Source organism: Motacilla alba, chromosome 20, assembly GCF_015832195.1.
Source record: "Motacilla alba alba isolate MOTALB_02 chromosome 20, Motacilla_alba_V1.0_pri, whole genome shotgun sequence".
NCBI classification, from domain to species: Eukaryota; Metazoa; Chordata; class Aves; order Passeriformes; family Motacillidae; genus Motacilla; species Motacilla alba.
The window spans coordinates 8,713,765-8,740,328 of record NC_052035.1 but is presented as its reverse complement, the minus strand read 5'-3'; the positions used below and the strand labels follow the sequence as shown (position 1 = coordinate 8,740,328).

The 26,564-nt window shown below is 56.3% G+C and overlaps 1 protein-coding gene across 6 annotated transcripts; it reads left to right on the top strand.

Annotated features, from left to right (window-relative positions):
* Window positions 1-989: 989 nt before the first annotated feature.
* Window positions 990-23,107, top strand: UCKL1 (uridine-cytidine kinase 1 like 1). 6 transcript variants are annotated; one of them, XM_038159149.1, is made up of 15 exons: window positions 990-1,088; window positions 8,890-9,083; window positions 9,606-9,712; window positions 10,078-10,248; window positions 10,495-10,566; window positions 11,999-12,188; window positions 12,574-12,635; window positions 17,740-17,759; window positions 20,108-20,206; window positions 20,549-20,642; window positions 20,928-20,990; window positions 21,305-21,427; window positions 21,741-21,848; window positions 22,021-22,177; window positions 22,736-23,107. In XM_038159149.1, the coding sequence occupies exons 1-15, from the start codon at window positions 1,039-1,041 to the stop codon at window positions 22,810-22,812; spliced, it is 1,587 nt and encodes a 528-aa protein (XP_038015077.1). In that variant the 5' UTR covers window positions 990-1,038; the 3' UTR covers window positions 22,813-23,107. The 6 variants fall into 6 exon arrangements, with proteins under 6 accessions (XP_038015077.1, XP_038015078.1, XP_038015075.1 ...); XM_038159150.1 differs by having other exon boundaries at window positions 1,008-1,088; window positions 8,893-9,083; XM_038159147.1 differs by lacking the exon at window positions 990-1,088 and adding an exon at window positions 4,611-4,960 and having other exon boundaries at window positions 8,893-9,083.
* The last annotated feature ends 3,457 nt before the right edge of the window (window positions 23,108-26,564 follow it).

The following is a 26,564-nucleotide window of genomic DNA, read 5'->3' as shown; positions in this document are numbered from 1 at the left end:
GGGGACCCCCCCCAGCTGCTGGGGATGGAGCATGTGGTCACCAGCCCAGGGTGCCCCCAAAACTGGGATGGGGAGGGTGAGGACTGGTGGTGCTTGGCACAGCAATGCCCACAGCCCAGCCGCCCCCCACTCCCATGGCAGAAATCCCCCTAAAGCTGTTTCCAATCCGCCCATCCCATCAGCAGCATCCCGCGTGTCCTGGCCCCAGGGGCCACATCCAGCCCAGGACTTCTCCACCCTGGGGAGCTCTGCGGGACCCGGGGCCACCCCCCGGCTCTCCCAGCGTGGGAATAAATCCTCTTCTGCTCCCTAATGGCTTTTTTGGCTCCGAACCCAAGGCAGGGACAGATTTAGACTGCTCTCGCTGCTGGCTGAGAGCGCAGCCCTTCCCCACGGGCGCTCTCGCCTCCCAGGGACGGGCGGGGACCCCGGAGCGGTGCTCGCCTCCCAGCCCCGAGCATGCGGTACCGCAAACCTCAGCCCGGGGCGGCCCGCCCGGGATGGTGCCGAGTGAAACCGCATCCCAGCCAGCGCCCCGCGACCCCCACGGGGCCGGGGTCCTCCCAGCTCTTTCCAGTGCCCAGCGACATTGTCAGAGTCCGGGGTACCCGAACCGTGCTTTCCCCCAGCTGCAGGATGGTGGGGGGTGCTGCGTGCTGCATCCCTCGGCGTCTTGGGCAGGGATGCTACTGCGGAGCCGCCCACAGGTACCCACAGCATCACTCTGAGCCCCACAGCACCCAGCCATGCCCAAAACACCCCCCTATACCTCCGAACACCCACCCGCACCCCACAACCCACCCCCTGTGCCCTGCAGCACCCAGCCGTGCCCGCCTAGACCCATCTCCCCGCCCAGCTCTTAGTCATGACCACAGCACCCCTCCGTGCCCCATCGGGGCACCCGTGGGTGCCCAAATCCCCCCCAAACCCCACCCTCCCGTTCCCGCTCCCTCCCGCCCCGCACTACAAGTCCCGGGGATCCCCGCGGCAGCGCCGCCCCCGCCGCTCCCCGCCCGCTCCGCCTCTCCCCGCAGCACCATGGCCGCGGCCCCGGTGCCCGAGGGGGCTCCGGTGGAGCCGCACGACAGGTAAGACCCCGCTTGTTTCTCCCCGGGATAATCGCCCCGGGACGGGACGGGCCCCGCGGCGCCCCGGGTGCCCCGGTTCCGCTGTGCCGCCCGCTCCGGGCTGCGGTGCCGGTCCCGTCCCCCACGATGCCACTTCCGCGAGTGGGGCCTCCCCGAGCCCATCGCTCCATGAAATCCCTTCGCCTTTCCCACCAACCATCTCTTCCCACCCCCGCTTTATCCCTTGTTTATTTTCATCCTTTTTTGCCCCTCCCTTTCATGTTGTTACCTTTTCCCTTATTTGCCTTATTTTGTGGTTTTTGCCCTTAATTTCCCAGCAGATAAACCACAGCCTCCCATTTTCCAAGCTTGCTCGCACATACATACTCTCCATCAAGATGAGGAGTGGGACAACCTAAACTTTTCCACCCAAAACCCCCATACAGGGTGAGCGCCCTCAGCCCCCCTGCACACACACACACTCATGTTTCCCCTCTATTTTCCACTCCCTTTTCCAGCACAAAGCTCAGGGGACTGATTGTTCCCAAACATCAAATATCTGGGAATTGCGTTTGGAGCATCACTGATGTCTGGGGATGTGGCAAAGCTTACAGGGATGGAGCATCCCTGTATCCCTGGTTGTAGGGTACCAACACCACACAGGGCCAAAAAACCAACCCTGGAGTTAGTGCCAAAGCATCCCTCCTGTTCCAATCCCTCCTGTTCCCGTCCCTCCTGTTCCCATGCCTCCTGTTCCCATCCCTCTTGTTCCCGTCCCTCCTGTCCTGTCCCTCCTGTTCCCGTCCCTCCTGTTCCCATCCTGCATGTTCCAGCAGCTGAGCCCGTTGCTGGCAGCTGCTTCTGCCCTTCCTGTGAGTCCGTGGTGGATAGCGGGGAGGACGAGGGTGAGGATGAGGATGAGGATGGGAGGAAGGAGTCTCCCTGAGTTGTGCTGCCCAAGTGAGGGATGAGTAACTGGGTTGTGTAACAGAGCCCCTCCACTGTGGCTCCCACTTGGTATAAATAGCAACAGATAATTGGGTTTGCAGAGGGAAATGTTTGTCCTTTTGTGGTGAGGGAGCAGAGACCATAACAGAGCTGGAAGGGAGAGCCTGGGTGTGGAGCTGCTGAGATGAACCATCAGCTCCAGGTGGCTCCAGCCAGGACAGAGCTTGGTACAAGGCTGGGTAAACTGGGAATGATGTTCCGTGGGTTCCAGATTGGGCATGGGCATGACATGTGACAGTGGGATGGCAGCCAGGTCCCTCCATCCCTTGTGTGGGTTCTTCCATCCCTCAGGCAGGTTCCTTCATTCCTCAAGCAGGTCCATCCGTCCTATGGGCAGGTTCCTTGATCCCTTGGACATGTTCCTCCATTCCTTGGCTGTGTTCCTTCATCTCTTGGGATTGTTTCCTGGACAGGGAAGGCCCAGCCAAGAGCTGGCGCGCATGGATCCAGCCCAACTCATCGATGGAGGAAGCACGTTTGACCTCCATGCTCCTGTGGGTGCTGCTCCCAGGATGGGATCTGGGAGCAGGACCCTCTCCTGGGAACAGGCATCCTTCCACTGGGGGCTTGGTGTGTCTGCAGCTCTTACACCAATCCAGTGACAGTACTTGTGACCAAACAAGGAAAATCCACATGCAGTCCAGCTTCCATCCTTAAATCCCAGGGGAAACCCACCCAGCAGCTGCCAGCATCAGAAGGAAAAGGGATCCTGGCCTTTGTGCCTGCTTTCCTCTTTTGCCATATTTTAAGTCTGCCATTAGAGGAGGGATTTGCTTAAAAATCACTGGAAGAAAAAAGTCCAAAACCCAGGAATTTTAACTTGTGCAAGAGCTCTGAAGCTGGGAACGGGCTTGGTAGGCAGAGATTTGTGCCAGCAGGAAGGCTCAGTCGCAGCTGGCCTTTGGAGCCAGGGTGTCCCACCTGGGAGCCCAGTGGGAATGGTGGGTGGGATGCTGGGAGAGTTGCTCCTGTGGCCTGGACATTTAACAAAGGCAGGAAAAGTGGCAGCAGGAGCAGGCGATAAGGAACAATATCCCTGGGCGAGGGCTCCTCACCCGTGTCCCGCATCCCTTTGCTTTTTGCCTCTTTAATGAGAAGGAACAGAAGTGGCTCCGGAAGAGAATTTTATTTTTAAACTTCTGAGAGAGCTTTTACAGCGAGAGGGGAGTCCAGGCAGAGACCAGGGATGGAAAAGTTCCTTTGATCATTGCTCACTTCCCTGACTTTGGGGCAGCAGCTGAGGCTCGTGCTGGGGACAGGTTACCCCAAAACCCTCCTGTACCTGTCCCCTACCTCAGGACCAGCCCCTCATTTCTGGTTCCCATCAGGTTTCCATCTTTTGAGATGATGCTCCGCAGGTCCCATCGGTGAGCAGGAGCAGGAGGGGTTCCTGACAAGTCTGGGAGGCAGTGTGTTTCCCCTGCCTCTGGAATAACCTTGGTGGCTCAAGGAGGAGGAGGAAAGGGTCTTTTTCCATTTCTGGCCCCATCTCCAGGTGTTGGTACTAAGCAAGAGGGAGCCCCTCCCTGGAACCCCTCAGCAGTGGTGTGCAGGGGCCAAGCTCCTGTCTCACCATGCTGGCGTCTCACTTGGTGGCCGTGGGACTTTGCCCGGGTGCTCCGTGCCCCTGGCAGAGCCTGGCTGCCCTCTGGTGTGCCCTGTGCCACCTCCTCCCTTCCTTGGCAGCCAGAGGCTGTGGGCTGAGGGCTGCTCTGCCCGGGGCTGGCCTGGACCCCCCTGCCGTGGTACCCAACATCTCCCACCCTTGGCACGTGTCCTGCCCTCCAGCAGCCTCCTGGCTCCCTGGGCTTCCCACAGTTTGCCCAGGCTCCCTGCCCTCCCTGGAGAGGCTGATGCTGGAAGAGGAGCTGGCTGGCCCGGGGGGGCAGGGGCAGCTGGTGGGGGGTGCTGAGGGAGCTGATGGCCGGGCACGGCCAGCGGGATGTTATTCTTAGCCACCGGCAGCCCTGGGGTGTTGAGTTTCACCCACTTGTTTACTCCAGGGCTGAGGGGCAGCTCTTGGGGAAGCTGAGTGACCAGGGGGGACCCTCAGCCAGACCCCCCCTTCGATGGGAGCCAAGGGAGTGGGGTGGGAGTCGTGGACCAAAAAGCCCTACATGGCCAGCAGCCCCTGGCCCCGAGCCCCAGCTGCTGCACCAGCTGCATGAAGGGTGATGGCTGGATACCCCCTGCCCTGGGGTCATCCCCTCCTGCCCCCTGCAGCCCCCTCCCCAGTGGTGTGGGGAAGTCCCTGGGAACTCACCAGTGCCGGGGGATGTGGATGTCACTCTCCAGGTGCCCTCCCTGCTGAGCCCACAGTCCGGGACAGCCGAGCGCCCCCAGTCCCAGGAGCAGAGGCACTGGGGCTGGTGTTTATTGCCTGTGCTGGGGGCGGTGAGGGGAGGTGTCACCTCATCCCCAGCCCCCCTCTTTTTCTTTAATCAAGCCAGTGCTATTAATATCAGGTAATGAACGTAATCTGGAGGTTAAGCTATCCTCTTATGCTGCTGACCGCCTCGCAGCTCCCGGGCACAGACACTCCCCCTGCTCTGCTCCCTTCTCCTGCGCCATCTTCCAGCCCCCCAGCTCTGCCGGGGCTCTGCCTCACCCCGGCCTCTCGGGACCCTTGGGTGCCCATTCCAGGGGGACACTCCCTACATGGCTCTGTGCCCCAAGAATCCCCCTGGGAGCCCTGCTGGCATAGCGCCTCCCTCACCCTGGTAGTGCCAGAGGTTGTGGGACAGGAGCTGAAGTGTGGACAGGGACAGGGGGGACATCCTCAGTCCAGGATCACCCCTGGGCGGGCGGCACGGGGACATGAGCAGCCCCCCAGCCTTCTCCAGCGTCCGCATCTCCGGCTGCTGGGCCCTTGGGCCAGATGGCGGGTGAGTTTTGCTTTGGTTTTGGGTGGAATTTGCTGGTTTTCCTCTGTTTGTTTGCTGGAGTGAACTCTTGGTGGCTCCTGTCCCAGTCCCTCAGCCCCAATTCCTGTCTGGAAAGATCGGCTTCCCTCGGGACGTGGCTGCAGCCAGCCAGGCACCTCAGCAGGCTGTGGGGGGCTGCTGGGGGGTCCATAGGGCTGGGAGCTCAGTCAGTGGATTGTTTACGGGCTGCAGAGCCCAGGACACGCTCTCCTGTCTGCTGCCAAGTTCAGGTTTGGGGCTGTGCCATCTTTCCTTGCTGCTGTGGGGGCTTTTGGGACCTGCTGCCTTTGCTCTGCCAGCCCAGCATGGGTGCAGGGTGGTCAGGGGTCTCTGAAGGCAGTGGGATGCAGAGCCTGGGCACGGGGCACAGGGATGGCAATGGGAGCACAGTGGGAAGGAGAGCTGTGACAGTGAACCTGTGCTTGCGCTGAGCAGAAGCAAAATGCTTCCTTCCTTTGTGCTGGCACAACAGCAGAGGTGGAGAGCCCTTCTCAGGAGCAGGACCCCCCAGGTTTCCTCTGGGTCACTGCAGACCTCACATTAGAGATAGAAATGAGCTGAGACACACACTCTGGTTCATCAGCGTGTGCCAGGGTCCTGGTTTGTTCTTCATCACGGCTCAGCCAACAGACTTTGACTACACTGACTCTGACTACAGCAGGCTCCCACTGTGGGCTTCCCCTGCAAACCCGACTGCAGGCTCAGACTGAGCTCACAGCAGCAATTCCCTCTCTGCTTTGGTCAGACCTCCCCCAGCCAGCTAACCACTCATCCTTATGGGTCATGGCTGTGACCCATTAAGGGCAAGGCTCAGCTGTGGCTTGTAAGGTGCAAGGTTGCCTGTAATTCATTCTCCTGCAATGCTCTAGCAAGGATGCAGCACCTGCAGGGAAGGCAGAAGCATCCCTAAAAGCTGGGGACAGCCTGGAGAGACCTGGTGGCAGCCAAGCCCTCCAGGAAGGCTTGGCAGGAGAGGGGTTGCCAAGCCCAGGTGCTGTTTCCTTTCCTATCTGTGTGGCTTTGGCACCCCAGGGGTTTGCTCTGCTGGGGAGGGTCTGTGTGGGACAAGGACCCTCCTCTGGGCAGAGCAGTGGCATTGGCTCCAGCTCAAAACAGAGTCCCATTCTCTGGGGGCTTCACCTTGTGGGTACAGGGCATTGCAGGGGCTTCAGCACTGCTGCAGGGAATTTCTGTAAAAAAATAGGGAGGAATGGCCAGTGGAGATGGCTGAGATCAGCTGACCTGACTGGAGCAAGAAGAGCCCCTTCCTGGCAAAGGCAGCCACTCAAAACATCTACAAATCTTGAAGTGTAACATTAGGAGAAAAGGCATGACCTTTGGGGAACTCCAGGACAGCCCTACAGTCCCACAGCCATACTTCTCCCAAATAAATCATGGGAATTGTGGATTTGAGAGGTGTAAAATATCATCTGCCTGTAGAAGATACAGATATAGAGGGGCCATAGATGTACAGGTTTAGATGATACTGATACAAATGTGTAGAATTTTAGTGAAAGTCCAGAATTATTGGCATGAGATAGGGCAGGACACTAACTCTTGGGGTGGGATTCAGGTGCTGCATCCCAGAGCAGCCCCGGGTGTGCAGGGGGGAGATGGCTGCACTCCTCTCCCAAGGGCATGTCCCTGCATCCTGCAGCAATGTCCCCTCTGTGCCAGCACCCTGGGTGTGCTGCAGGCACCCTGGAGAGCAGAGTGGAGAGACGATTGCAAAGCAAGCTGGGGCTGTGGCTGTAATTCTGGGCACTGGTGGAGCTGTTGGAGTCCAAGCCTCTTCCTCCCTGCTAGGAGCTGGGTGATGTTGTTGCTGGTGGGAGCAGAGCTCAGCCTTGCTGAAAAACAGAGCCTCGTCCAGCTCGGAGTCGCTTTGGGAATGGTGGCCTGGGTCAGGATCTGCAGGCTGGCACAGCAGAGCTTGGTGCTGCGTGACACCAAGGGGCAGAGCAGCCCCCCAGGCTCGCCTGTCTCATGGAGACTGACGTGCAATCCCAGAGGAGAAGCAGCCGAGCAGCCCGGCTCCGGAGCCAGCGCGGTCCCAGGAGAGGGGCTGGGATGCGGATGAAAGGAGCCGCTTCCTCCTGTGATAAACAACTGTGTTTGTGTCACCTCTGCTTTCATCCAGCCCAAGTGACGTTGTTTATGTCCCAGCACCAGTGGCTGCTGTCAGCCCCCCTCTGGGAGTAGCACCGCTGGGTAGCGGCTGCTGCAGCATCGCCCGCAGGAGACGAGACCCAGACATTCCACCTGGCTTTGCTTCTCCTCGTGGAAGGAGCCTTTTTTTCACAGGAAGGCGCCCCAGAAGGTTTCCTGATGGGTGTCATCTCCTGAGGTTGCTTTTGAAGAGTCGTAGTTGGGGTGTTTTGGGCTCCTGGCTGAGCCTGAGCTGGCAGTGCTTGGACCTGGCTGTGTGTGCTGATGGGCTCTGGCCAGGGATGGGGTGCTGGTGGCCTGAGCTCTTGTGGGGAGCTCCATGAGCGCACAGCTTCAGGTGGACATTGGTGGGAGAGGTCCTGTCACAGGGGCAGGAGCTGCAGCCTGCCTTTTGTTAGCAGGAGTTCAGCAAAGCCAGGCAAATTGCTATCCCCTTGCCTGCTCCGCAGAGATGTGCCAGAGGTAGGGATGGTGTGCTGTGGGTGTCCTGCCATGCCCAGGGGGTTTGCCAGGGGGATCCCGCCATGCCCAGGGGGATCCTGCCATGCCCAGGGGTTTTTGTTTGCCAGGCAGGGGTGGGGGTTGCCCGTGTCACTTCACACACAGATGGCCCTTCTGAAATTTTGATCTTTATCTAAAATTGTTCTAAAAAGGGCTGGGAGAGGGAAGGGAATTAATCGTCATACCGAAACAGCTTAAAATCAACCCAAAATCTGTAAAGCCCTGCAGTTTAAGCCCTTTCAACAGCAAGCCATAACAGAGCAGCAGCAAAGCCCTGCTGGCTCGGCTGGGCTGTACCAAACAGTGGCGGCTTGGAGCCAGTGGTGCCCAGATCTCTTGATTTCCCTTCCAGCCCAGTCATGGCTGGGGAGAGGAACAGCAAGAGCCAGGAGAGCCCTTTGCACTTTCTCCCAGGGAGCAGACATCGCTCTGGGGCAGCAGAACAGGAGCAGGGAGGAGCAGGCACTGGTATAAATAATCCTCCCTGTCCCTTAGCTGGCCAGGCAGCGGCTGCAGCTTATCTCCTGGCCAGAGGCCACTTATCGCTTCCCGGCCACAGCTCTCCTCCTGCCAAGCTGGAAAGGGCTCTGGAGGGTGCCTTGTTCCTCTCCCTCTCTAGCAGGGAAGATAAGGGAGAGTGTTCAGCAGCTCCAGGGCTTTGGGTGAGCTCAGAGCTGTCTCAGTTCCCAAGGCAAAGCTGATGGCTCTGCCCAGCTTGAAGGCTTGTCCCTGGGGGCTTCAGGACAGAAGCTCGGGAGAACTAGGTCTTGGGTGTGAGTGGAGCACTCAGAGTGGGGAGAGGAAAGGGATTGGGGATGGGAGGTTGAGGATGGTTGTGCTGTAACCCGTGTGTTTGTTTCTTATCCCCAAGAAAGGTCCCTGGGCACACCAGGGTGGGTTGTTGCCCCCTGGAACACACCCCTCAATGCTTTGAGAGCTCACTGGGGGATTTACTTCATGCAGACATTTCTCAGACAGCAGGACTTTAGGCATGGATATTTGCACGGCACCTCTTCCAGGTTCGAGTTGCTTCTGTGGGAGAGTTCCTGGGTGTTGTCTGTGGCTGTGGCTCACAGAGGTGTGGGTGCTGGCAGTGCTGCAGCGGGGCTGTGCTTGGCTGTCCCATCCTTCACCTGTACAACCCAGACCCCACTCCCACACACCAGGCATGTGTGTCCTTCCCCACCGGGGTAATCGTGCCCCTTCCTCTCCCCACCCAGCAGCAGCAGTGCTGAGTCCCTGGACAGGCTGTATCCCGCCGTGGGCTCCACCAAGCCCCCCCGCAAGAGGACCACCAGCCAGTGCAAGTCGGAGCCCCCGCTGCTGCGCACCAGCAAAAGGACCATCTACACAGCAGGCAGGCCACCCTGGTACAACGAGCACGGCACACAGTCCAAGGAGGCCTTTGTCATAGGTAGGTCTCCTCTGCATCCGTGCCACCTGCCCCGTGGCTCTCCTGGAGATCTCACTGGCAGGCCTGCCCCACCACCTCCTTGGAAATTGGAGGTTGGCTCCAGCCTGGGCAGGAGCAGGGGCAGTCCCTGTGGTTAGTCCTGCGTTGGCTGGGTGGGCTGAACCTGAGAGTGTGCAGGGGGGGTGATGGGGTGTAGGAGACACCACTCTGCTTCTTGTTCCCTCAGCTCCTGTTGCCTGGGCTGTCACAAGTTCCTAGCGATTCAGTCTGGACTGGTTCCCATGCAGCACTCCCCATGTTACATAACCATCTAACAGTGGGTCTCCCAGCTTTTGCTGGGCATGTTGCTGGCAGTTCCAGAACATGCCATTTGACATTTTCCAGGATAGTCTCTGGGAGTGCCTGTGACTTCCCTCTTTGGAGGCCCCCCAGCTTAGTGCAACAGCGCAGGACCTGGGCTCCAGCCTGTGGTGGGAAGGGCTGTGCCTGGGGTTGGTGCCTTCATCACCTTTTCCCTGGCAGGCCTGGGAGGAGGCAGCGCCTCTGGGAAGACCACAGTGGCCACCATGATCATTGAAGCCCTTGATGTCCCGTGGGTGGTTCTGCTGTCCATGGACTCCTTCTACAAGGTGAGGCTGCAGCCCTGTTGGCCTGGCCAGGCTCCTCGATTTGCCATTCCCCGGAGAAGCTGTGGCTGTCCCCTTCCTGGAAGTGCTCAAAGCCAGGTTGGACAGGGCCTAGAGCAACCTGCAAATTTGGAAGGTGTCCCTGCCTATGACAGGGGGTTGGAATGAGATGAGTTTTAAGGTCCCTTCCAACCCATACCAATCTGGGATTTTGTGGTAACCCCTGCTAAGGAAACATGTTGTAGATTTAGGGGCAGCCATGTGGTTTTCCCTTCCAGTGGCCCTTGTGGGGCAGGGAAGAGGTGACTGGGCACGGCAGTGGGGCGGGAACTGCCCAGCCATGTGGCCCAAGCTGTGCTCTGTGGCAGGTGCTGACCAAGCAGCAGCAGGAGCAGGCAGCCAGCAACGACTTCAACTTTGACCACCCCGACGCCTTTGACTTCGACCTCATCATCGCCACCCTGAAGAAGCTGAAGCAAGGCAAGAGTGTCAAGATCCCCATCTACGACTTCACCACCCACAGCCGGAAGAAGGAATGGGTATGGGACACTGAGGGGGTGGGACAAGGTGGGGGATGGCCTGGGCAGGACAGAGGGGGAGCCAGCTGGAGCCCTCCAGCCCCTGGCCCTTGCAGTCTGATTGGTGCTGTCACCCTCTGCTCTGTGCCTGGCTCCGGGTGTGTTTTTTGGGTGAGCTGTCACAGTCACAACCCAGAGAGATTCCCTGGGACAGGGCACCTCTGAACAGATGTTCTGTGCCTAACCACATCCATTTTGACTCCGCAGAAAACGCTGTATGGCGCCAATGTGATTATCTTTGAAGGCATCATGGCATTTGCAGACAAGGAGCTCCTGAAGGTGAGGAAAGGTTTTGAAGCAGTTCCAGGGAGAGATGGTGGGAGGATACTGTCTCCTGAGGTCCTGCAGCAGGGAGGCTACCTTCTCTTCCAGGTTATACCAGATGCTGCATTACTTTCCCAGGTAGGAGAAATAGGCTTTGACTCTCAGCAGCCGGGGAGGAGCCCCTGGCAGAGGTCAAGTGTTTCAGCAAGTGCCTCAAACTCAGCTGGTGCATAAACACAACTAGAAGTAGCCCACCTCCACACTGCAGCTTGCACAGCCAGAGGCAAAGTCTGCTGAACTTCTACTGCACAGAGCCTGGTGTTCCTAGCATGGAATCATCCAGCACTTCAGGCTCTCTTGGGGATTATTTGGGTATATCATAGGATCACAGAATGGTTTGGGTTGGAAAGGACCTTAAAGCTCATCTTGTTCCACCCCCTGCCGTGGGCAGGGACACCTTTCATTAGACCAGGTTGCTCCAAGCCCTCTCCAGCCTGGCCTTGGACACTTTCAGGGATGAGACAGCCACAGCTTCTCTGGGCACCCTGTGCCAGGGCCTCAGCACCTTCACAGGGACAAATTTCCTCTAACCCTTCCCATCTAACCCTTCCCTCTGGCATTGTGAAGCCACTTCTCCTTGTTCTGCCATCAAGCATTTGTGCAAAGTCCCTCTCCAGTTCTCTTGGAGCTTCTTTGGATACTGGAAGGGGCTCTAAGGTTTCTCCAGAGCCTACTGCTCTCCAGGCTGTACAGCTCTCTCAGCTTGTCTCCATCCCTCAGAGCATCTTTGCAGACAAATGCTGCAGCAGGCAGTGAGCCATACACAGACTTAGCCAAGCTCTGTCTGAAAAGTTTCCTCCCCTGCCAAGTGAGAGCGGGGGTTGCACTTTCCTGGAGCAAGGATGACCTCCAGTGGACAGCCGGGTGAATCCCCCAGGAGACTCCACTCAGCATCCCCACTCCTGCCTCTTGCAGTTAAGGACAGAGTCATGAGCTGCCCTGCTGTGCTGGGCTCCTTTCCAGCATTAATTCCCTGCCTGTGGGAGAGGCTTGAAATGAGATGATCTTTAAAGTCCCTTCCAATTCAAACCATCCAAGGATTCTTTGATTAAGAAGCCAGTGCTTGGTGTGTGTCACGGACAGTAACTCCTCATCTCCTCCTCGCTCTTAAATAACATCCAGCGAAGGGTTGGAGCTGGTTAGCAGTAGGGACAGAGTTTGGAGCAGGACAGGTCTCAGGGGACACGAGAATAAGGTGGCAGCAGGGGGCTCACAGCAGCACCAGCCAGGTTCCATGGAAAAGCTCCACTCAGGCTGGAGCAGAGCAGAGCCAGGCCCTGTTAACCACGTGCTGGGCTGGGCTCAGCCCCGCTTGGGGCAGCAGGAGAAGGTGGGTTGAGTCCCACAGCTGACCAGGTGGGATTTGTCCCCTCCCCTCTCCTTTCAGCTCTTAGATCTGAAGATATTTGTGGACACGGACTCGGACATCCGCCTGGTGCGCCGCCTGCGCAGGGACATCAGCGAGCGAGGCCGGGACATCGAGGGGGTCATCAAGCAGTACAACAAGTTTGTCAAGCCTGCCTTTGACCAGTACATCCAGCCCACCATGAGGCTGGCAGACATCGTTGTGCCCCGAGGTACAGTCCTCAGTGGCACCCAGCCCACTGCCCTCAGCTCTGCGCTTTGGGCTTTTCTGACCCCTAACCCCAGGAGTAACCCTCAGCCTAGGCGGAGCAGTAGGACCCTCCTGGGGGTAAGGCTGGTGCCAAGCAGACAGATGTGGGGGGAGCCACGGTGTGGCAGTCCTGTGTTCCCCTTGGCATGCCTTTTGTGGCTGCAGAGTCCCTGGAGCGCTGGGCTTTGTGGTTTCCTGAGCCCTAACCCCAGGTGTAGCCCTAACAGACATGGTTTAGTGGTGGGCTTGGCAGTGCTGATTTAATGGTTGGACTCAATGATCTTGGAGGGCTTTTCCAACCTTTACAGTCCTGATTCTGTGATTCTTTTGCTTTTGGCTCACTCCAGGGAGTGGAAACACTGTGGCCATCGACCTGATTGTTCAGCACGTCCACAGCCAGCTGGAAGAGGTGAGAGCTGCCCGGTCCGTGGGTGGGGAGGGGCTCGCAGCCTTGCCTGGCAGGGAGCTGTGCTCTGGGTGCCCAGGTGGGAACGACCTGGCTTCTCCTGTGCTCCAGGTGTGGGAGTTCCTGTGAACTCCTCCCAGCCCTCTCCTCAGTCTAGTGAAGGAGACTGCCCTCTCCCTGTGCTCTGGCTGGTCCTGGCTCCTCTGCCAGCTGTGGTCCAGCTGCAGCTTCCTTCCCTCCCTGGGACAGCAAGGCATGAGGGGACAAACCAGTCACCCTCCCGTGATCTAAGGGATGTGATCCCTGCCTGCAGCCCTCCCAGGGCCAGCATTGCCCCAAACCCTCCACTGCTCTTGGGCTTCTCCTCTTCCCTCCATGCAGACACTGCTGCACTGTCTTTGCAGTCAGGAGCCCACTTCTCCTCTTCTGTGCTGCGTGCAGCTCCTGGGCTTCAAAACTCAAAGTCTTGTCACATTTGAGCCCCAATCCAGGCACATGCTCCATCACTTCCCCACTGCTGGCTTTAAGTCTTCTCCTGTTGGTCCTAGGCCAGTCCTGACCAGTGGTTTGGGACTCTGCAATGAACTGATGGCATTTTGTGTTGCTGTCCCCGAGCAGCAGAGTCTCCTCCCACCCCACAGTTGTAGCTTTGGTGATGTTTCAGTCATGGAAATGCTCAGAATGATGTCCTGGGAAGTGCAGGGAGTGTGACCTGGATATAGATGCACTGGAAAGTAAAGGGCTTGATTCTTTCAAGTCTTTTTTGGAGCTCTCAGGTGGCAGGAACTGCTCAGCCCTGGGATGGGAGCTGGCAGGCCTTGGCATCCAGCTTCCCATGCCTGCTCAGGAGGGACTGCTCTTGCAAAGGTGTCTTAGCAGTTTCTTCCTCCTGGAGTACCTGTTTGCCTGAATTCCCAGCACCAAACTCTGGTTGGGAAGGTGGTTTCTAAACCCTCGGTCACAGGAAGGATTGAAGCCCCAGCATCTCTGCTGGTGCCAGGCTGAGAAGGGCACCCAGCCCTGAGGCAGAGTCCAGGAAAGGGGAATGGCTGTTTCCCCCCAGCTCCTGGGATCCAGCCAGGGAATACCACCAGCACCCCCGGGGTGCCACTGTGAGCCAGGCAAGGGGTTGGCTTGGGGAGGGCTTTCCTGACCTGGGGAGGGGAAGAAGGGCAAAAGGCTGCATGTGAATTCAGGAAAATACTCCTATTTTTCCTTTTTTTTTATCTTGAAACGACCCTGGTGTTGACAATGCTTAATACCGGTTGCGTTGTGTCTTTGTGTTGCTGCCGCAGCGTGAACTCAGTGTCAGGTAAGAGCCCTCACTCTGTCCTGTCTGTGCAGCCGAGGCATTTCCAATGCCAGGCACTGCTTGGCCTCACCCCGACCCGCGGCGGGACCAGCAGCTCGTGTAGTGCACGGCCTTGTCACCTCCATGGTGACAAAAGGCCACCTTGGCTTTGGGATGGCAGGGACAGGGCTGCTCCCCAGGGAGGTACTGCCAGCCTGAGTGCAGACCCCTGAGGCTGGGACAGGGCCAGGTTTGTACCTGGGGATCCCCAGTCTCTGCAGGAGGGGAGGCTTTGCATCCTGAGATTCTCTTTTATTTCTCTTCATCCTCTAAAATGAATGATTTTCAGAGCTGCTCTCCATCCCTGATGATTAAAGGTCATTAAACACCAATTATTAGTTTAGTCAAAGCATCTTGAAAAAAGGGTGGAGAGTGACTTTTTAAATAGGCAGATAGGGATAGGATGAGGGGGAACAGTTTTAAACTAAAGGAGGAGAAATTTACGTTGGGTAATAGGCAGACATTCTTCCTGTGAGGGTGCTGAGGCCCTGGCACAGGTTGCCCAGAGAAGCTGTGGCTGCCCCATCTCTGGAAGTGTCCAAGGCCAGGCTGGAGAGGGCTTGGAGCACCCTGGGACAGGGGAAGGTGTCCCTGCCTTTAGCATGGGGTTGGAATAAGATGGTCTTTGAGGTCCCTCCCAGCCCAAGCCAGTCTGTGATCTTGAGGGTGGTGGGAGCCCTGGACCCCTCGCTGTACGCAGGGATCTGCCTAGAGGCACCCAGAGGAGCACAGCAGCTTCACATGGCCAGAGGTACCAGCTTTCCCACAGCTTCTGGAGGATGCAGAGCCTTTTCTGGAAGACTGAGAAAACCCTGCTGCCTAAGTCCAGCAGGATTTCTAAATTCTCAGTATCTGCAGGTGGATGCTATAACATATATGCTGAATTACTTAACCTCTTCAGCGTGGGGCCCCAGATGGGCCTCAGCTCTCCTGCTTCCATTAAGAAGCCACCTAGGCTTTCAGGTATTCTTTCAGGGAGTAGAGGAAATGCATTACTGAAGATGGGTTTCCATTTAGATCTCCATCATTCACAGAGATACTCAACTCCAGTAACCTTGAGATTTACATTTGGCATACAATGAGCTTTTAAAATAACTGAGATGAACATGGAAAAGGCTCTGCTTTACTTATTTCTGCCTCAGCCAGTCACTTCCTAGACTAGACAAGTGGATGTTTTATTTTATTTCCCTTTGCTTGTTTAACACCCTGGGGCCTGATATTTCCATACAGACACATAAGCTTTCCCCTGTGTCTGGAGTCCAGGTGGGAAAGTGCTTTTTAGTATGAAGAGAAATTTGTGGCTTTAATAATGGCAGAAATAACATTAGAAAGGAGACTAATATGTGTGCAAATAGATATGTGTATATAGAGACAGATAGATATTTAAACACACATAAAATTCCCTTTCTCTTCTTTAATTGAAGGGTTGTTCAGTACAAGTGATATTCTTCTGCACTTAAAAATTGGGTATTTAATATATCCATAAAGTATTAGAAGGTTTATGATAGCAAGTTTGGGAAGGTAACTCTGACCTCCAGAAACACCTCAGTGGTCACCACACCCACAGGCGGTTTTATGTTCTGTTTAAGGCTTCCATCTATGCCTTTGACAGAAAATCTGGAAAAAAATTCCTGCAAAAACCCAAATCTGTTGCCACTGCTGGAGCCCCAGTGCTTTACTGCTGCTGTGGTTGCCCCCAGCCCTGCTGTGTCTCTGCAAGAGGAGTGGGGTGGATGGAGAGTCACATGGAGTGCGATGTGCCTGGCAGACCCGGGCTTTTCATCACAAACAGCTCCCCATCCTCTTGTCTGGAATGGCTCCATCTAAATGTCACGGTTATTCTGAAGTCACTGCTGTTTGGCAGTGGTGGGGACACAGGGAGGGCTTTGTGCGGGTAGGATAAACCTGAATGCTCAGATCTGGCCCCAGTCCCAGGTGTCTCTGAGGTCCTTGTGCTCCAGGGCTGCCTCTCCTGGCCAAGTGACTGGCTGGGACAGGGACACTCAGGGAGTGCCTTTCCCCACTCAGATGGGTGAATTCTGGGGAGTTTAAAGCAAGTGGTGCTTTCCTTGGACGTGCAAGGCTTGTTTTCATTCTGGAACTACTGGCTGCTGAGGGGCATGCTTGCCTTCCCAGTTAATCCCTCAGAGCACAGGTTGGACCTTAGCATTCTTAGAACATTTCTTATCCAGCTTCCCCCCTGTTGGACTGTGCTCATGCTGGAGATGTGGTTCCATACCAGCACTCCCAGGTGGGTGTTCCTCCTGGAGCCTGGCAGCAGGAGCTGCAGCAGCCAGCCCATGCTGAGGCACGGTGCTCCCAGCCCAGCCTGTTCTCCATCCCTCCTGCCACGCTCTCAGCATCCAGCCCCGCTCCTGGAGCCGGTGCTCTTTCCAGCCCGTTCCCCTCGCCAATCAATATTCCCCACCCCCAAGGCCCCGATCAGCTTGGCGTGCCCTTTGCCAATTGTGTCTTTAAATATCAACCCGTGGCGCAGTTTAATAGCCCTTGTTTGAAATGTCAGCCCTGAAAGGCAGCCGTGTACGTGTTTGAAATGCCTTGACTGCATCATCTCCTTTGTAGCTGGATGTCTCTTGTCTGCTTCCTGCTCGATAGCATGTTCCACAAAGAGCCAAGGATGCTCCCTGAAGCCTTCCTGGGAGATGGTCACCCCTTTCTCTCTCTCTCTCTCTCTTTCTTCTTTCCATTTTATTTTCCCTTTAAAGTTTTTGTTCTCGGGGGAAAAAATAAATTTCCAAAATAAGACATTTTCTTGACGTGCTCATGGCTGCCCATCTGGATGTTCCTGTGTCACAGTCTGGTGTTGGCAGGGAGGGACAGGAGGCATCACAGTCCCTCCTTCCCTCCCAGGATGGGCAGGGGGTGACATGGTGGGTGGCTGCTGGAAGGGCTGAGTGAGCTCTTCCCTCAGCCTGCAGGCCCTCTCCAGACACGGTGAGCCCAGGGGAAGGACAGTTGTCCCTGCAGGTGATGATGTTCTGTGCAGAGCCAGGTTTCTCTCCACATTTCCAGTGCTCTTGGCTTTCAGTGTTCTCCAAGGCTTGGAGATCTTCATCATGCAGGAGGGGGACACCCCTGGGAGTCCACAAGCATTTTGCCTGGGAGCAGGGCAGGTTGGATGAAGGATTTTTAGGTTGGACAAAGATTTTTGGCCTTGAGTGCCCGTGCTTGCTCTGAGCTTGCATTGGAGCCCTCAGTGAGGGCTTTGCTTGAGCCCTGGAAGTGTTGAGAACCAAGCTGGATGGGGCTTGGAGCAACCTGGTCTAGTGGAAGGTGTCCCTGCCCATGGCAAGGAGGGTGGAATGAGCTGATCTTTAAGGTTCCTTCTCATCCAAATCATTCTAGCATTCTATGGTTCTACGTCACTCCAAACTCCAGGAGCCACCATTGCAGTGTGGTACTGCCTGGGACACAGGTGGGACAGTGTCCCTGCTGTGGCTCCAGGACAGTGAGAGCAGACAGTTCTTTTCCCTCATGGAGCCAGGAGTGGAGGCAGTGCCGTGGAGAGCAGTGGTGACATGCCTTGGTCACCAAGGGAGGAGTGTTGTGTCTGCACAGTGCTGGCCCAGGCACCGGGCAGGTCAAAGAGCCCTTGATGAATTAGGGGATTTCTTTCCCCCTCTGACTAATGACAGTGCTTTCTCCTCTGTTTCATGTCATGTTTGTCCCTCTCCTCTTAAACTCTGGTGTCTCCTGTCTTGTCTCCCCTGAACGTCCCTCCCACCGGGTGACCAGAGGAAGCTGCGCTGGGATATGTGAGGAGACAAACGCTTATGGCAGTGTTTTGGTTGTGACTAACGGCGGGGAGTGGGCGAGGGCTGTGCAGGGTGAGCTGCCTCACTAACCCGAGCAGGGCATCTTGGGGCACACAGCTCATGGGGTCCTGCTTTGCTGGGGCTGTGTGGGCCGGACAGAGGTGGGGGCACTTGAAAGAGAAGCTTTATCCCAAAAATGGGACCTGTTTCCCCAGAAAGCACCATGGGGAGACCCTCACAACACTGAGTGGCTTCCAAGCAGGGCGGTATCCAGACCTCCCTGTCCCCACACCGCATGGGTGTTGAAGGAAGGTGGGGAAAACTTGGTGACAGAATGCTGACAGCATTTCCTGGGGGTCTGTTGACAGCTCAGGATGCTGGGGAGGTGTTCCCACTGCTCATGGAGGTTGGAGAACCCTTGGTATCTGTGGCAGGGAGCAGGAGTCAGGTCACACTGTGACCAGAGAGGGGCTGCCCATTCCACTGGCATGGTGGGATGCTGTCACATGGACCTGGAAGTGATGGAGGGGAAAAGTGCCAGTGGCAAGCTCAATCCTGTGCTCCTTGGTGAGCTGTGGTGATGGGAGATGACCCAAACAGCTCCTCTGGTTTAGGCAACAGCAGTTTGTCACCTGGGCAAACCCAGCCAAGGCCATGTGTGGGTGAGTGGCTCTGTGTTGGGGGCCTGTCTCTGCCCCATAAAGCAGGTGAGCTGGCAGCCCCCATGCCAGCACCAGCATGGTGCCCATGCTGCCCAAGGCTCTCACCACCACATGTTGGCATCCCAGGGGCTGAGAGGGGTTTAGGCAGGGCTGTGCCCCCAGGATCTATCCCCAGGCCAGCTCTGGCAGGGGGAGGGAAGGGAGGGCTGTGGGGGCAGAGCTGTGGGTGCTGCCAGTAGGGAGCATCTCCAAGGGCTTCTAACCCGTGGGACAGCAACTAACAGAGTGAGCTCGCTTCACTGACAGCAGGGCCGGGGCCTTGAGGGCTGCTTGTCCCACCCAGCAATGGGGTCTGCACACAGCAGGCAAGCCCATGGGGGAACCACAACCCAGCCATGCTCTCTGCATGGCTGCCAGCTGTCCTGGAGTGTTCCCTGCATGGGGCTCTTGGCTGCTACAGAGGAGTGGAGCTGGTAAAGCAAGAAGGAGCCCTTAAGTACCCACAGGCCTTGGGAATGTCTCATTTGGTGTTGGTTGGCCAAGACCAGGAGATGGCTGTGTGGATGGAGGCCTCAAGCTCTGCCCTCCTCCATGCCTATCCATCTTCTCTGTCTTCCTCTCTGCTTGCGTGCCTTTGTGTGCCATTAATCCAGGTTTCTGCTTGATTTGAAACCTTAATCATGCAGTGCTTTCATTTGCTCTCTTCTCTGCCTCCCTGACATCTCTGTGGTTTTTGCCGGATGCAGCCGCTGGCACGTGTGTGATCTGACGTGTGGCTTTCCAACCCCAGCCCTCCTCCCAGACAAAGTTCCTTGTCCATCCTGCCCAGCCTTGTGGAAGCCAAATGTGACCTTCTTCTCATTACTGCCACTCTCACAGGGAGAAGTGACTAATGGGGCTCCATTGTGCGCTTCCCCGTGAATGGTGTTCCCTTGATCCCAGAATAGCTCCCAGCCCTATTCGTTATGTGGAATGAGTCACACAGAGCCAGTCCTGCTCAGCCATAAAGTCTTGAAGCTGTTCCCAATTTGGAATGGGCCAAGTGGTCTCTAAAATAGTCACATTCCAGATATGTGCCAGCGCTGCCAGCCTGGCTGCCTGTCCAATTCCTCGTGGCATCTGGCACTTGTAGGTCAGAGACAACCACAGCCTCCTCACCCCATGAGTCCAAGATCCATCAATAGATGAGACTCTGGAATAGGAGAAGGTTTTGGTTTCATTTTCTACTTCCTTCCCAAACAGTGGAAACCAAGATGGGCCAGCCACCTTCAGAGAAGCTGTGGCTGCCCCATCCCTGGAAGTGTTCAAGGCCAGGTTGGATGAGGCTTGGATTAACCTGGTCTAGTGGAAGGTGTCCCTGCCCATGGCACAGGGCTGGAACAAGATGGTCTTTAAAGTCCTTTCCAACCCAAACCATTCTATGGTCCTGGGTGAGCTGTCCAGCAGGAAGGGCAGGTCCTTGGGCTGCAAGGTCACCCTAACTCCAGTGGCCCTGGTTTGTGGGTGCAGGTCCCTTTGCCATGGCAGCGACCAGGCAGGGCTGGCTGCTCACTCAGCTCAGCTGGATGGCCTCTGTGTGTGTTTGCAGTGTGAGATGACATCTGGGAGGATGGCTCTGGCCGTGTGCTGTGCTCCAGCCTTTGGGGAGCCTTCCCCAGACCTTCTGACCATGTGTTTGGTTTTCAGGGCTGCCCTGGCCTCTGCCCACCAGTGCCACCCCCTTCCTCAGACCCTCAGTGTGCTGAAGAGCACCCCTCAGGTGAGGGGCATGCACACCATCATCAGGTAAAGCCCCTGCTGTGGCTCTTGGGGTGGGATGGGGCTCAGCTGTTGATGGGATGGGCTGGCCTGTCTTTGGGCTTCCCAATCCCACTTTTGCTGTCAGTATGGCTTGGGGACACAAGACAGGGCAGATGGTGGTGGCCCCTGCATAGAGGAGCTGTGCAGTTACTGCTCAGTGATCTTGCCAACAGTTTTTCTGCTTTTTACCTTGAAACAGACAGCACAGTTTCAGGTTCAGTTGGTGCAAACAAGATCCAGGAAGGGGCAGGGACTGCCAGACCTTTGCCAGCATCTCCTGGGACACATTTTGGTCCAGAGCTGACGTTGCCTTTCCCTCCCCTCTAGAAACAAGGAGACCAGCAGAGACGAGTTCATTTTCTACTCCAAAAGGTTGATGCGGTTGCTGATTGAGCACGCGCTCTCCCTGCTCCCGTTCCAGGTGGGTTCAAGGCTGTAGGTGCTGGGTTTCCTCTCTGATTCCTAACCTTCAACTGCTGGGGAGCCGGGGCAGTCCTGGTGCTGCTCCTCCAACCTTCCCCATGGACCCTCGGATTAAAAAGCTCCAGGACTCCCCAAGGCCATGGAGCAATGCTGTGGCTCTGGGTGACAGTTCTTTGTCCAGCCTTGGTGTCCAAGCGTCCAGCCCCTGAGGCTTGCTGACTCCAGGGTTCCTGTGAGAGCCACATCAGAGCCCCTGGTAACTCTTCTTCCATGTTTTTTGTAGAGTTGCACAGTCCAGACCCCTCAAGGACATGACTACGAAGGGAGGACATACAGTGGGAAGCAAGTAAGTGGAAACCATTGAGACCTGCCTCGTGGGGGTGCACTGGAAGCCCCGGCTGCTATCAGGCTGGGTTTGGTGCCTGCTATCATGAGTATGACACCCTGTACCACCAGGAAAGGCAGGTTGGTGACCAAGGGTGCCACCAGCAGCGTCACTGTGCCACTCATGCCCTCTCACTGAGGGTGGAGCGGGAGTGGTGCAGCCCTCTTGGAAGGGATGTGCTTTTAGATTGCCCATTAGAGTCCCCTGCTGCTGAGACCCAGTGTGGGGTGGTGGCAGCTCCTACCCCGTGCACCCACCCCGGCCGTGTGCTGCAGATCACCGGCGTGTCCATCCTGCGAGCGGGAGAGACCATGGAGCCGGCGCTGCGCGCGGTGTGCAAGGACGTCCGCATCGGCACCATCCTCATCCAGACCAACTGCAACACCGGCGAGCCAGAGGTAAAGCCCTGGACTGCTGAGGACATCTCCTGGTGTTAACCCGTGTGTGGGGTGGGGCCGTGGCTCAGGTGTTTCCGGACAGCCCTTCAGTGACACAGGAGTTTGTCTTGGCAGGGTTGAGTGCTTTGGAAGCTGCTCCAGTGGGCTTTGCCAGCAGGCTTGTGCACACAGGGGCTGGTTTGTGCTGGCTCTGAGCTGACAGCCAGGGTCCTGGGCCAGAGGGGCAGGAGGGATCCTTCACTCCTCAAAGAGAAGGGCTCAGGCTGCTCCATTTGCCTGCAGCCTCTAAGCTGTCTCTCTTTCCTGCACCCAGCTCCACTACCTGCGGCTGCCGAAGGACATCAGCGAAGACCACGTCATCCTGATGGACTGCACGGTCTCCACGGGCGCTGCAGCCATGATGGCAGTGAGGGTGCTGCTGGTACGGACGGGTCAGGCAGGGGCTTTGCTCTGGAGCAACCTGCAAAGCACCAGCCACAGCCATGCTGAGGGGATGTGCCTGGAACTGGCTCCTCTGCGGGAAGGAGGGTGTCAGGGTGCACAGCACAGGCTGGGGTAACTCACCCTGAGCTATCCCTGTGCATTTCCTGTAGGATCATGATGTCCCAGAGGACAAGATCTTCCTGCTCTCCCTGCTCATGGCAGAGATGGGTGTCCACTCGGTGGCCTATGCGTTCCCCCGGGTGAAGATCATCACCACGGCTGTGGACAAGAAGGTGAATGACCTCTTTCGGATAATCCCCGGCATCGGTGAGTGTCCTGCTAGGAAGGACTTGTGGTGAAGGGATTTTTACTGCTTCTGGTGGGGAGAGGACATGGTTGTCAGCAGCAGTTTAGGTCTGGCCTTACATTACCAGAGCCCCACTGCCCCTCATGGGTCCTGTTGCCAGCTGGGTGTCAGGATCGCCATGCTGGTTCTGGGGGCTGCGGGGCAGCCATCGCCTTGTCAGAAACAGGAGCCATTCCACATGCCATGAGCCTCCTCCAGCCCCAGGCAGAGAAGTCAGACTGGGACAGCTGGAGCAGCCTTGTCCCCACCTCCTTCCCTGAACTGCCACCTTCCACAAGTTCACCCAAAATAAGCTTGCTGTGTTCTGTCCTCACCTCTGCTGTGCCAGGAAACACCTTCCACTGGGTGGTAAACCAGCCTACAGGCTGCTCCAGTTTTGCTGCCACTCGAGTTTTCCTGCTGTTCAAGCTGTCAGATAAACCCGCTCTGGTCCCCTTGCCTGCTGTGATGAGGACAGGCATCAGGATGGGTCTCAAGGCCCCCACAGTGCTGCACTCTGACTCTCTGTCCCCCCACAGGGAATTTTGGAGATCGGTACTTCGGGACGGACGCTCCTCCTGACTGGAGCGACGATGAGGATGCTCTTAGCACTTAGCTGGATGTGGAGGTGCCACTGGCACCAGGCAGCTTCAGCACGGCACCTTAACCCCTCTGTCCAGTGCAGATTTCTCCTTCCTCTCACCAAGCATAGATATTTTTTTCAAATCTTACATCGGAGATCTAGGGCATATTTTTTCAGAGAAACGTAAATCCTAGTTTGACTTTATGGGCAGTCACGTGTCCCAGCATAGAGCGGAGTTAATTTATTTTAATTTAAATATTTGCCTATATAACTTATTGGAGATATTTTATAAAGAACAATAATAAATTTTTTCTCTGGTTTTCTTGAACTGAGCCATTCTTTGTCACTTCCCATGGGTGCCTAGAAGGATTTGTGACCCTTCAAGACGACAATCCTGGGAGGGGAGATGCCACGGGCAGTGGTGGGAGATCAAGAATACCACACCTTCAATCCAAATGACGACTTGGTGCCAGAGTAGAGGCAGTTCCTCCTGCCTGAAGGGAAACCAAAGCTATTATAGAGTGTCCAAAGAAGCTGCACAAGGATGATGAAGGATCTGGAGGGAAAGCCATATGAGGAGCAGCTGAGGTCACTTGGTTTGTTCAGCCTGGAGGAGACTGAGGGAAGAAACTGTCAGGGTCTGCAGCTTCCTCCTGAGGGAGGTGGAGGGGCAGTCACTGATCTCTGTGTATGACCAGGGACAGGACCTGAGGGAACATCTGGAGCTGTGTCATGGGATGTGTTATGTTGGATATTAGGAAAAGGTTCTTCCCCCCAGAGGGTGGTTGGGCACTAAAGCTCCCCAGGGCAGTGGTCACAGTCCTAAGGCTGCCAGAGCTCAAGGAGCATTTGGACAACACTTTCAGGCACATGATGGGATTGTTGGGGTGTCCTGTGCAGGGCATGGAGTTGGACTCAATGATCCTTGTGGCTCTCTCCTAACTCAGGCGATTCTGTGATTCCATGAGGTTCCGCTAGATCATGAAGAAGCACCAAGTGCCTGTTCTGAGTTCAGCAGGCAAAGTGAAACAGAGCTCACCCCAACTGCAGCTCTTACTGAATCAGAGCTGCTCGAGACGTGGTGAGCAGCAGGTCCCGTATCTGACCCGGGGCACAGCGAACAGGATGTGAACTGTCACAGAGCAGGGTGACCTCAGTGGAAGGGGAGCTGGCCCCACATGAGGGGCAGCCAGAGGAGGCTGTGACCCTCAGTGCTGAACATGGAGCACTTTCCTTACCTGCAGCATTCAAAGTTCCAACCCAACACCTTTGTGCAGGCGATATACATCCCAAGAGGAGCAAAGCTACCTCTTGTCTGGGAATCCCCAGCCTGGAGCTGGCTCCTGAGGGGTCAGGCAAGGCAAGCATGTGCTGCTGGCAGCACGGGACTGGGAGGGGGATGCTCTGCCAAGCCCTCACCAAAATGGAGAGTCACCCGGTGATCACTCGGTGTGGGCTTGGGTGTGATGAGCCCAAAATAACCGCCACCGCTCTGCGGCACAGTGTGCAAATTCTCAGCCAGATTTAAAAGAAAACACACTCGAGTTCCTGCCAGCACTTGGTGAAAGAAGGAGCCTTCCACTGAAAGCCACACTCAGAGCCAACACTGACACTTGATTAGTGTCTGCTAAAAATAGTTCCCTGTGTGGGTGGAAGAAGAGCTCATGAGCACAGACACGGGGGGACAGGCAGGCGTGGGGGGCTTAGGCTGGAGCAGCAGGTCACCAGCAGTGGGTCACCGGGTCCATGGTATGGTCAGGGACATCTTCCCTAGAGCAGGTTGCTCCCAGCCCCATTCAACCTGGCCTTGAATGCTTCCAGGGATGGGATATCCACATATCACTTACTCTGGGGGGCAAGGCACCTCCTGTCCCCCAGCATTGTTGGTGTCTGCCTTCAGGTAACATGCGACAGGACAAGAGGAAACAATTGTGCCAGGAGGGGTTTAGAATGCATATTAGGGAAAATTTCTTCACTGAAAGGATGCCCAGATATTGGAACAGACAGCCCAGAGCAGTGGTGGAGCCGCCATTTTTCCTTAGCAGATCCCTCTTTTTTAGCCTCAGATTTGCACTTTCCCCAGCAGAGCCACATTTTCACTCAGATCTGCACAACCCAGTCTGAATTCAAGAAGGGTTTGGATAAGGCACTTCGGCACATGGTGTGACTTTGTGTCGTGTGCATGGCCAGGAGTTGGACTCACAGATCCTGATGAGTCCCTTCAGCACATTCCATGGGTCAATTCAGCATATTCTATGCTTCTGTGATTATTTTGCTTCAGCAAACCAGCCCTGTGCCCGTGCCAGCAGCTCCCACTGGGCAACTGCTCCTGCCACTGGCAAACATGGAGCCATCACTCCCTTCCCACCCTAAGGGCTGCTCCAGCCACTGGAATACGTGGAACCATCCCGTCTCCTCCCACACTGCACCTGCTTGAGGCAACCATGGCTGATTCATCCTCAAACGCCATTTCTGGAGGCTTCCGCCCCCGCTGCCGCCATTGCCCTCACGCCACGGCGCCATCTTGGATCCCTCACGCTCCCTCTCAGCCCGCCACGTTCCTCTCCCTCGCACCGCCATTACCAGCGCTATCAGACCTAATTTAGTTTCAGGGCTACAAGACAGAATTTGTTTTGTTTGTGGCAAACTCCTGGTAGCAAAGGCCACGTCGGAAACACTGCGTGGGCGGCAGGCGGCTCCCTCCCTCCCTCCCCTCTGCCTGTGCCTCACTGCCCCCCCAGCCGCAGGCTCTGAGGCCATGCTGGCCACGGGCTGGGGTGGTGGAACACAGCAAAAACCACTCTTTTCTTGCCAAAGTATCGGTCTAAGGCTTTCTGAGCAGTCCCAGTCATGAGGCTTCAGCAGCAGCGTGGCGGATGCAGCAGGTCTCTGCACCAGCGCAAACCTCCCCGCCAGGGTCACGCCACATTTCAAGCTGAAAAAGGGGCAAAAGTGGGGAGTTTTGTGCATGGCTGAGCCCAGCGCTGCACAGACCCTGACTAGGACAGGCACTGCTGCAGCTCCCACCTGCTGTTGGACAGCCCAGCCAGGAGCGTGTGGCACATGGCGACACTCCCTAATGCCTCCTCCATAACATGGAGACACTGGAGGAAAGAACTGAAAAAAAAAACCCTTCTTTTCTCATTGCAAAACACATTTCTTCCAGGTGTCTCATTAAATCAGACCAAAAAAAAATAGTATTTGATCTATTGCTATCACGAGGTGCCCGTGGGCTCAGCTGCAGCACCCTGCTATCGCTGGGTTCCACTTCCCACGGCAGGAGCCCCACTTCTGGCAGCGTCTTCATCCGCCTGCCATCATCACAACCCCAAACCCCCGGTGTGGGACCCCTGCTGTCAGCAGCACCTGCAGCCCCCCGCCATCTTCGGGGTCCCAGTGCCCATGGCAGGACCACCAGGAGCGGCTGTGCTTCACTTCCTGCCTGGCATCCAGAGTGACCCAAACCCACACTGAGGTGACCCACGGCAGAGCCTCTTGAGCGCCATCCCCTCGTCACTAAAAATAGATCCGAGCGGTTAAAAAAAAAAAAAAAAAGCCAACAGAAAAAAAAAGCCAACAGGAAAAAAAAGCCAACAGAAAAAAGGAGAACAATGTCTGCTTGACCATCAAAGAGCAACCACAGTCATTTCGAGGCAGGAACACCTGAGACGAGGACTTTCGGGTTGTGTTTTCTCTTTCTGCAGCAGATGGGCTCGGTTTTCTCTGAAACAGATGAAATCTCTCCTTGCCTGAGGTAATGGCATGCGGAGCTCCAGGGCTGGGGG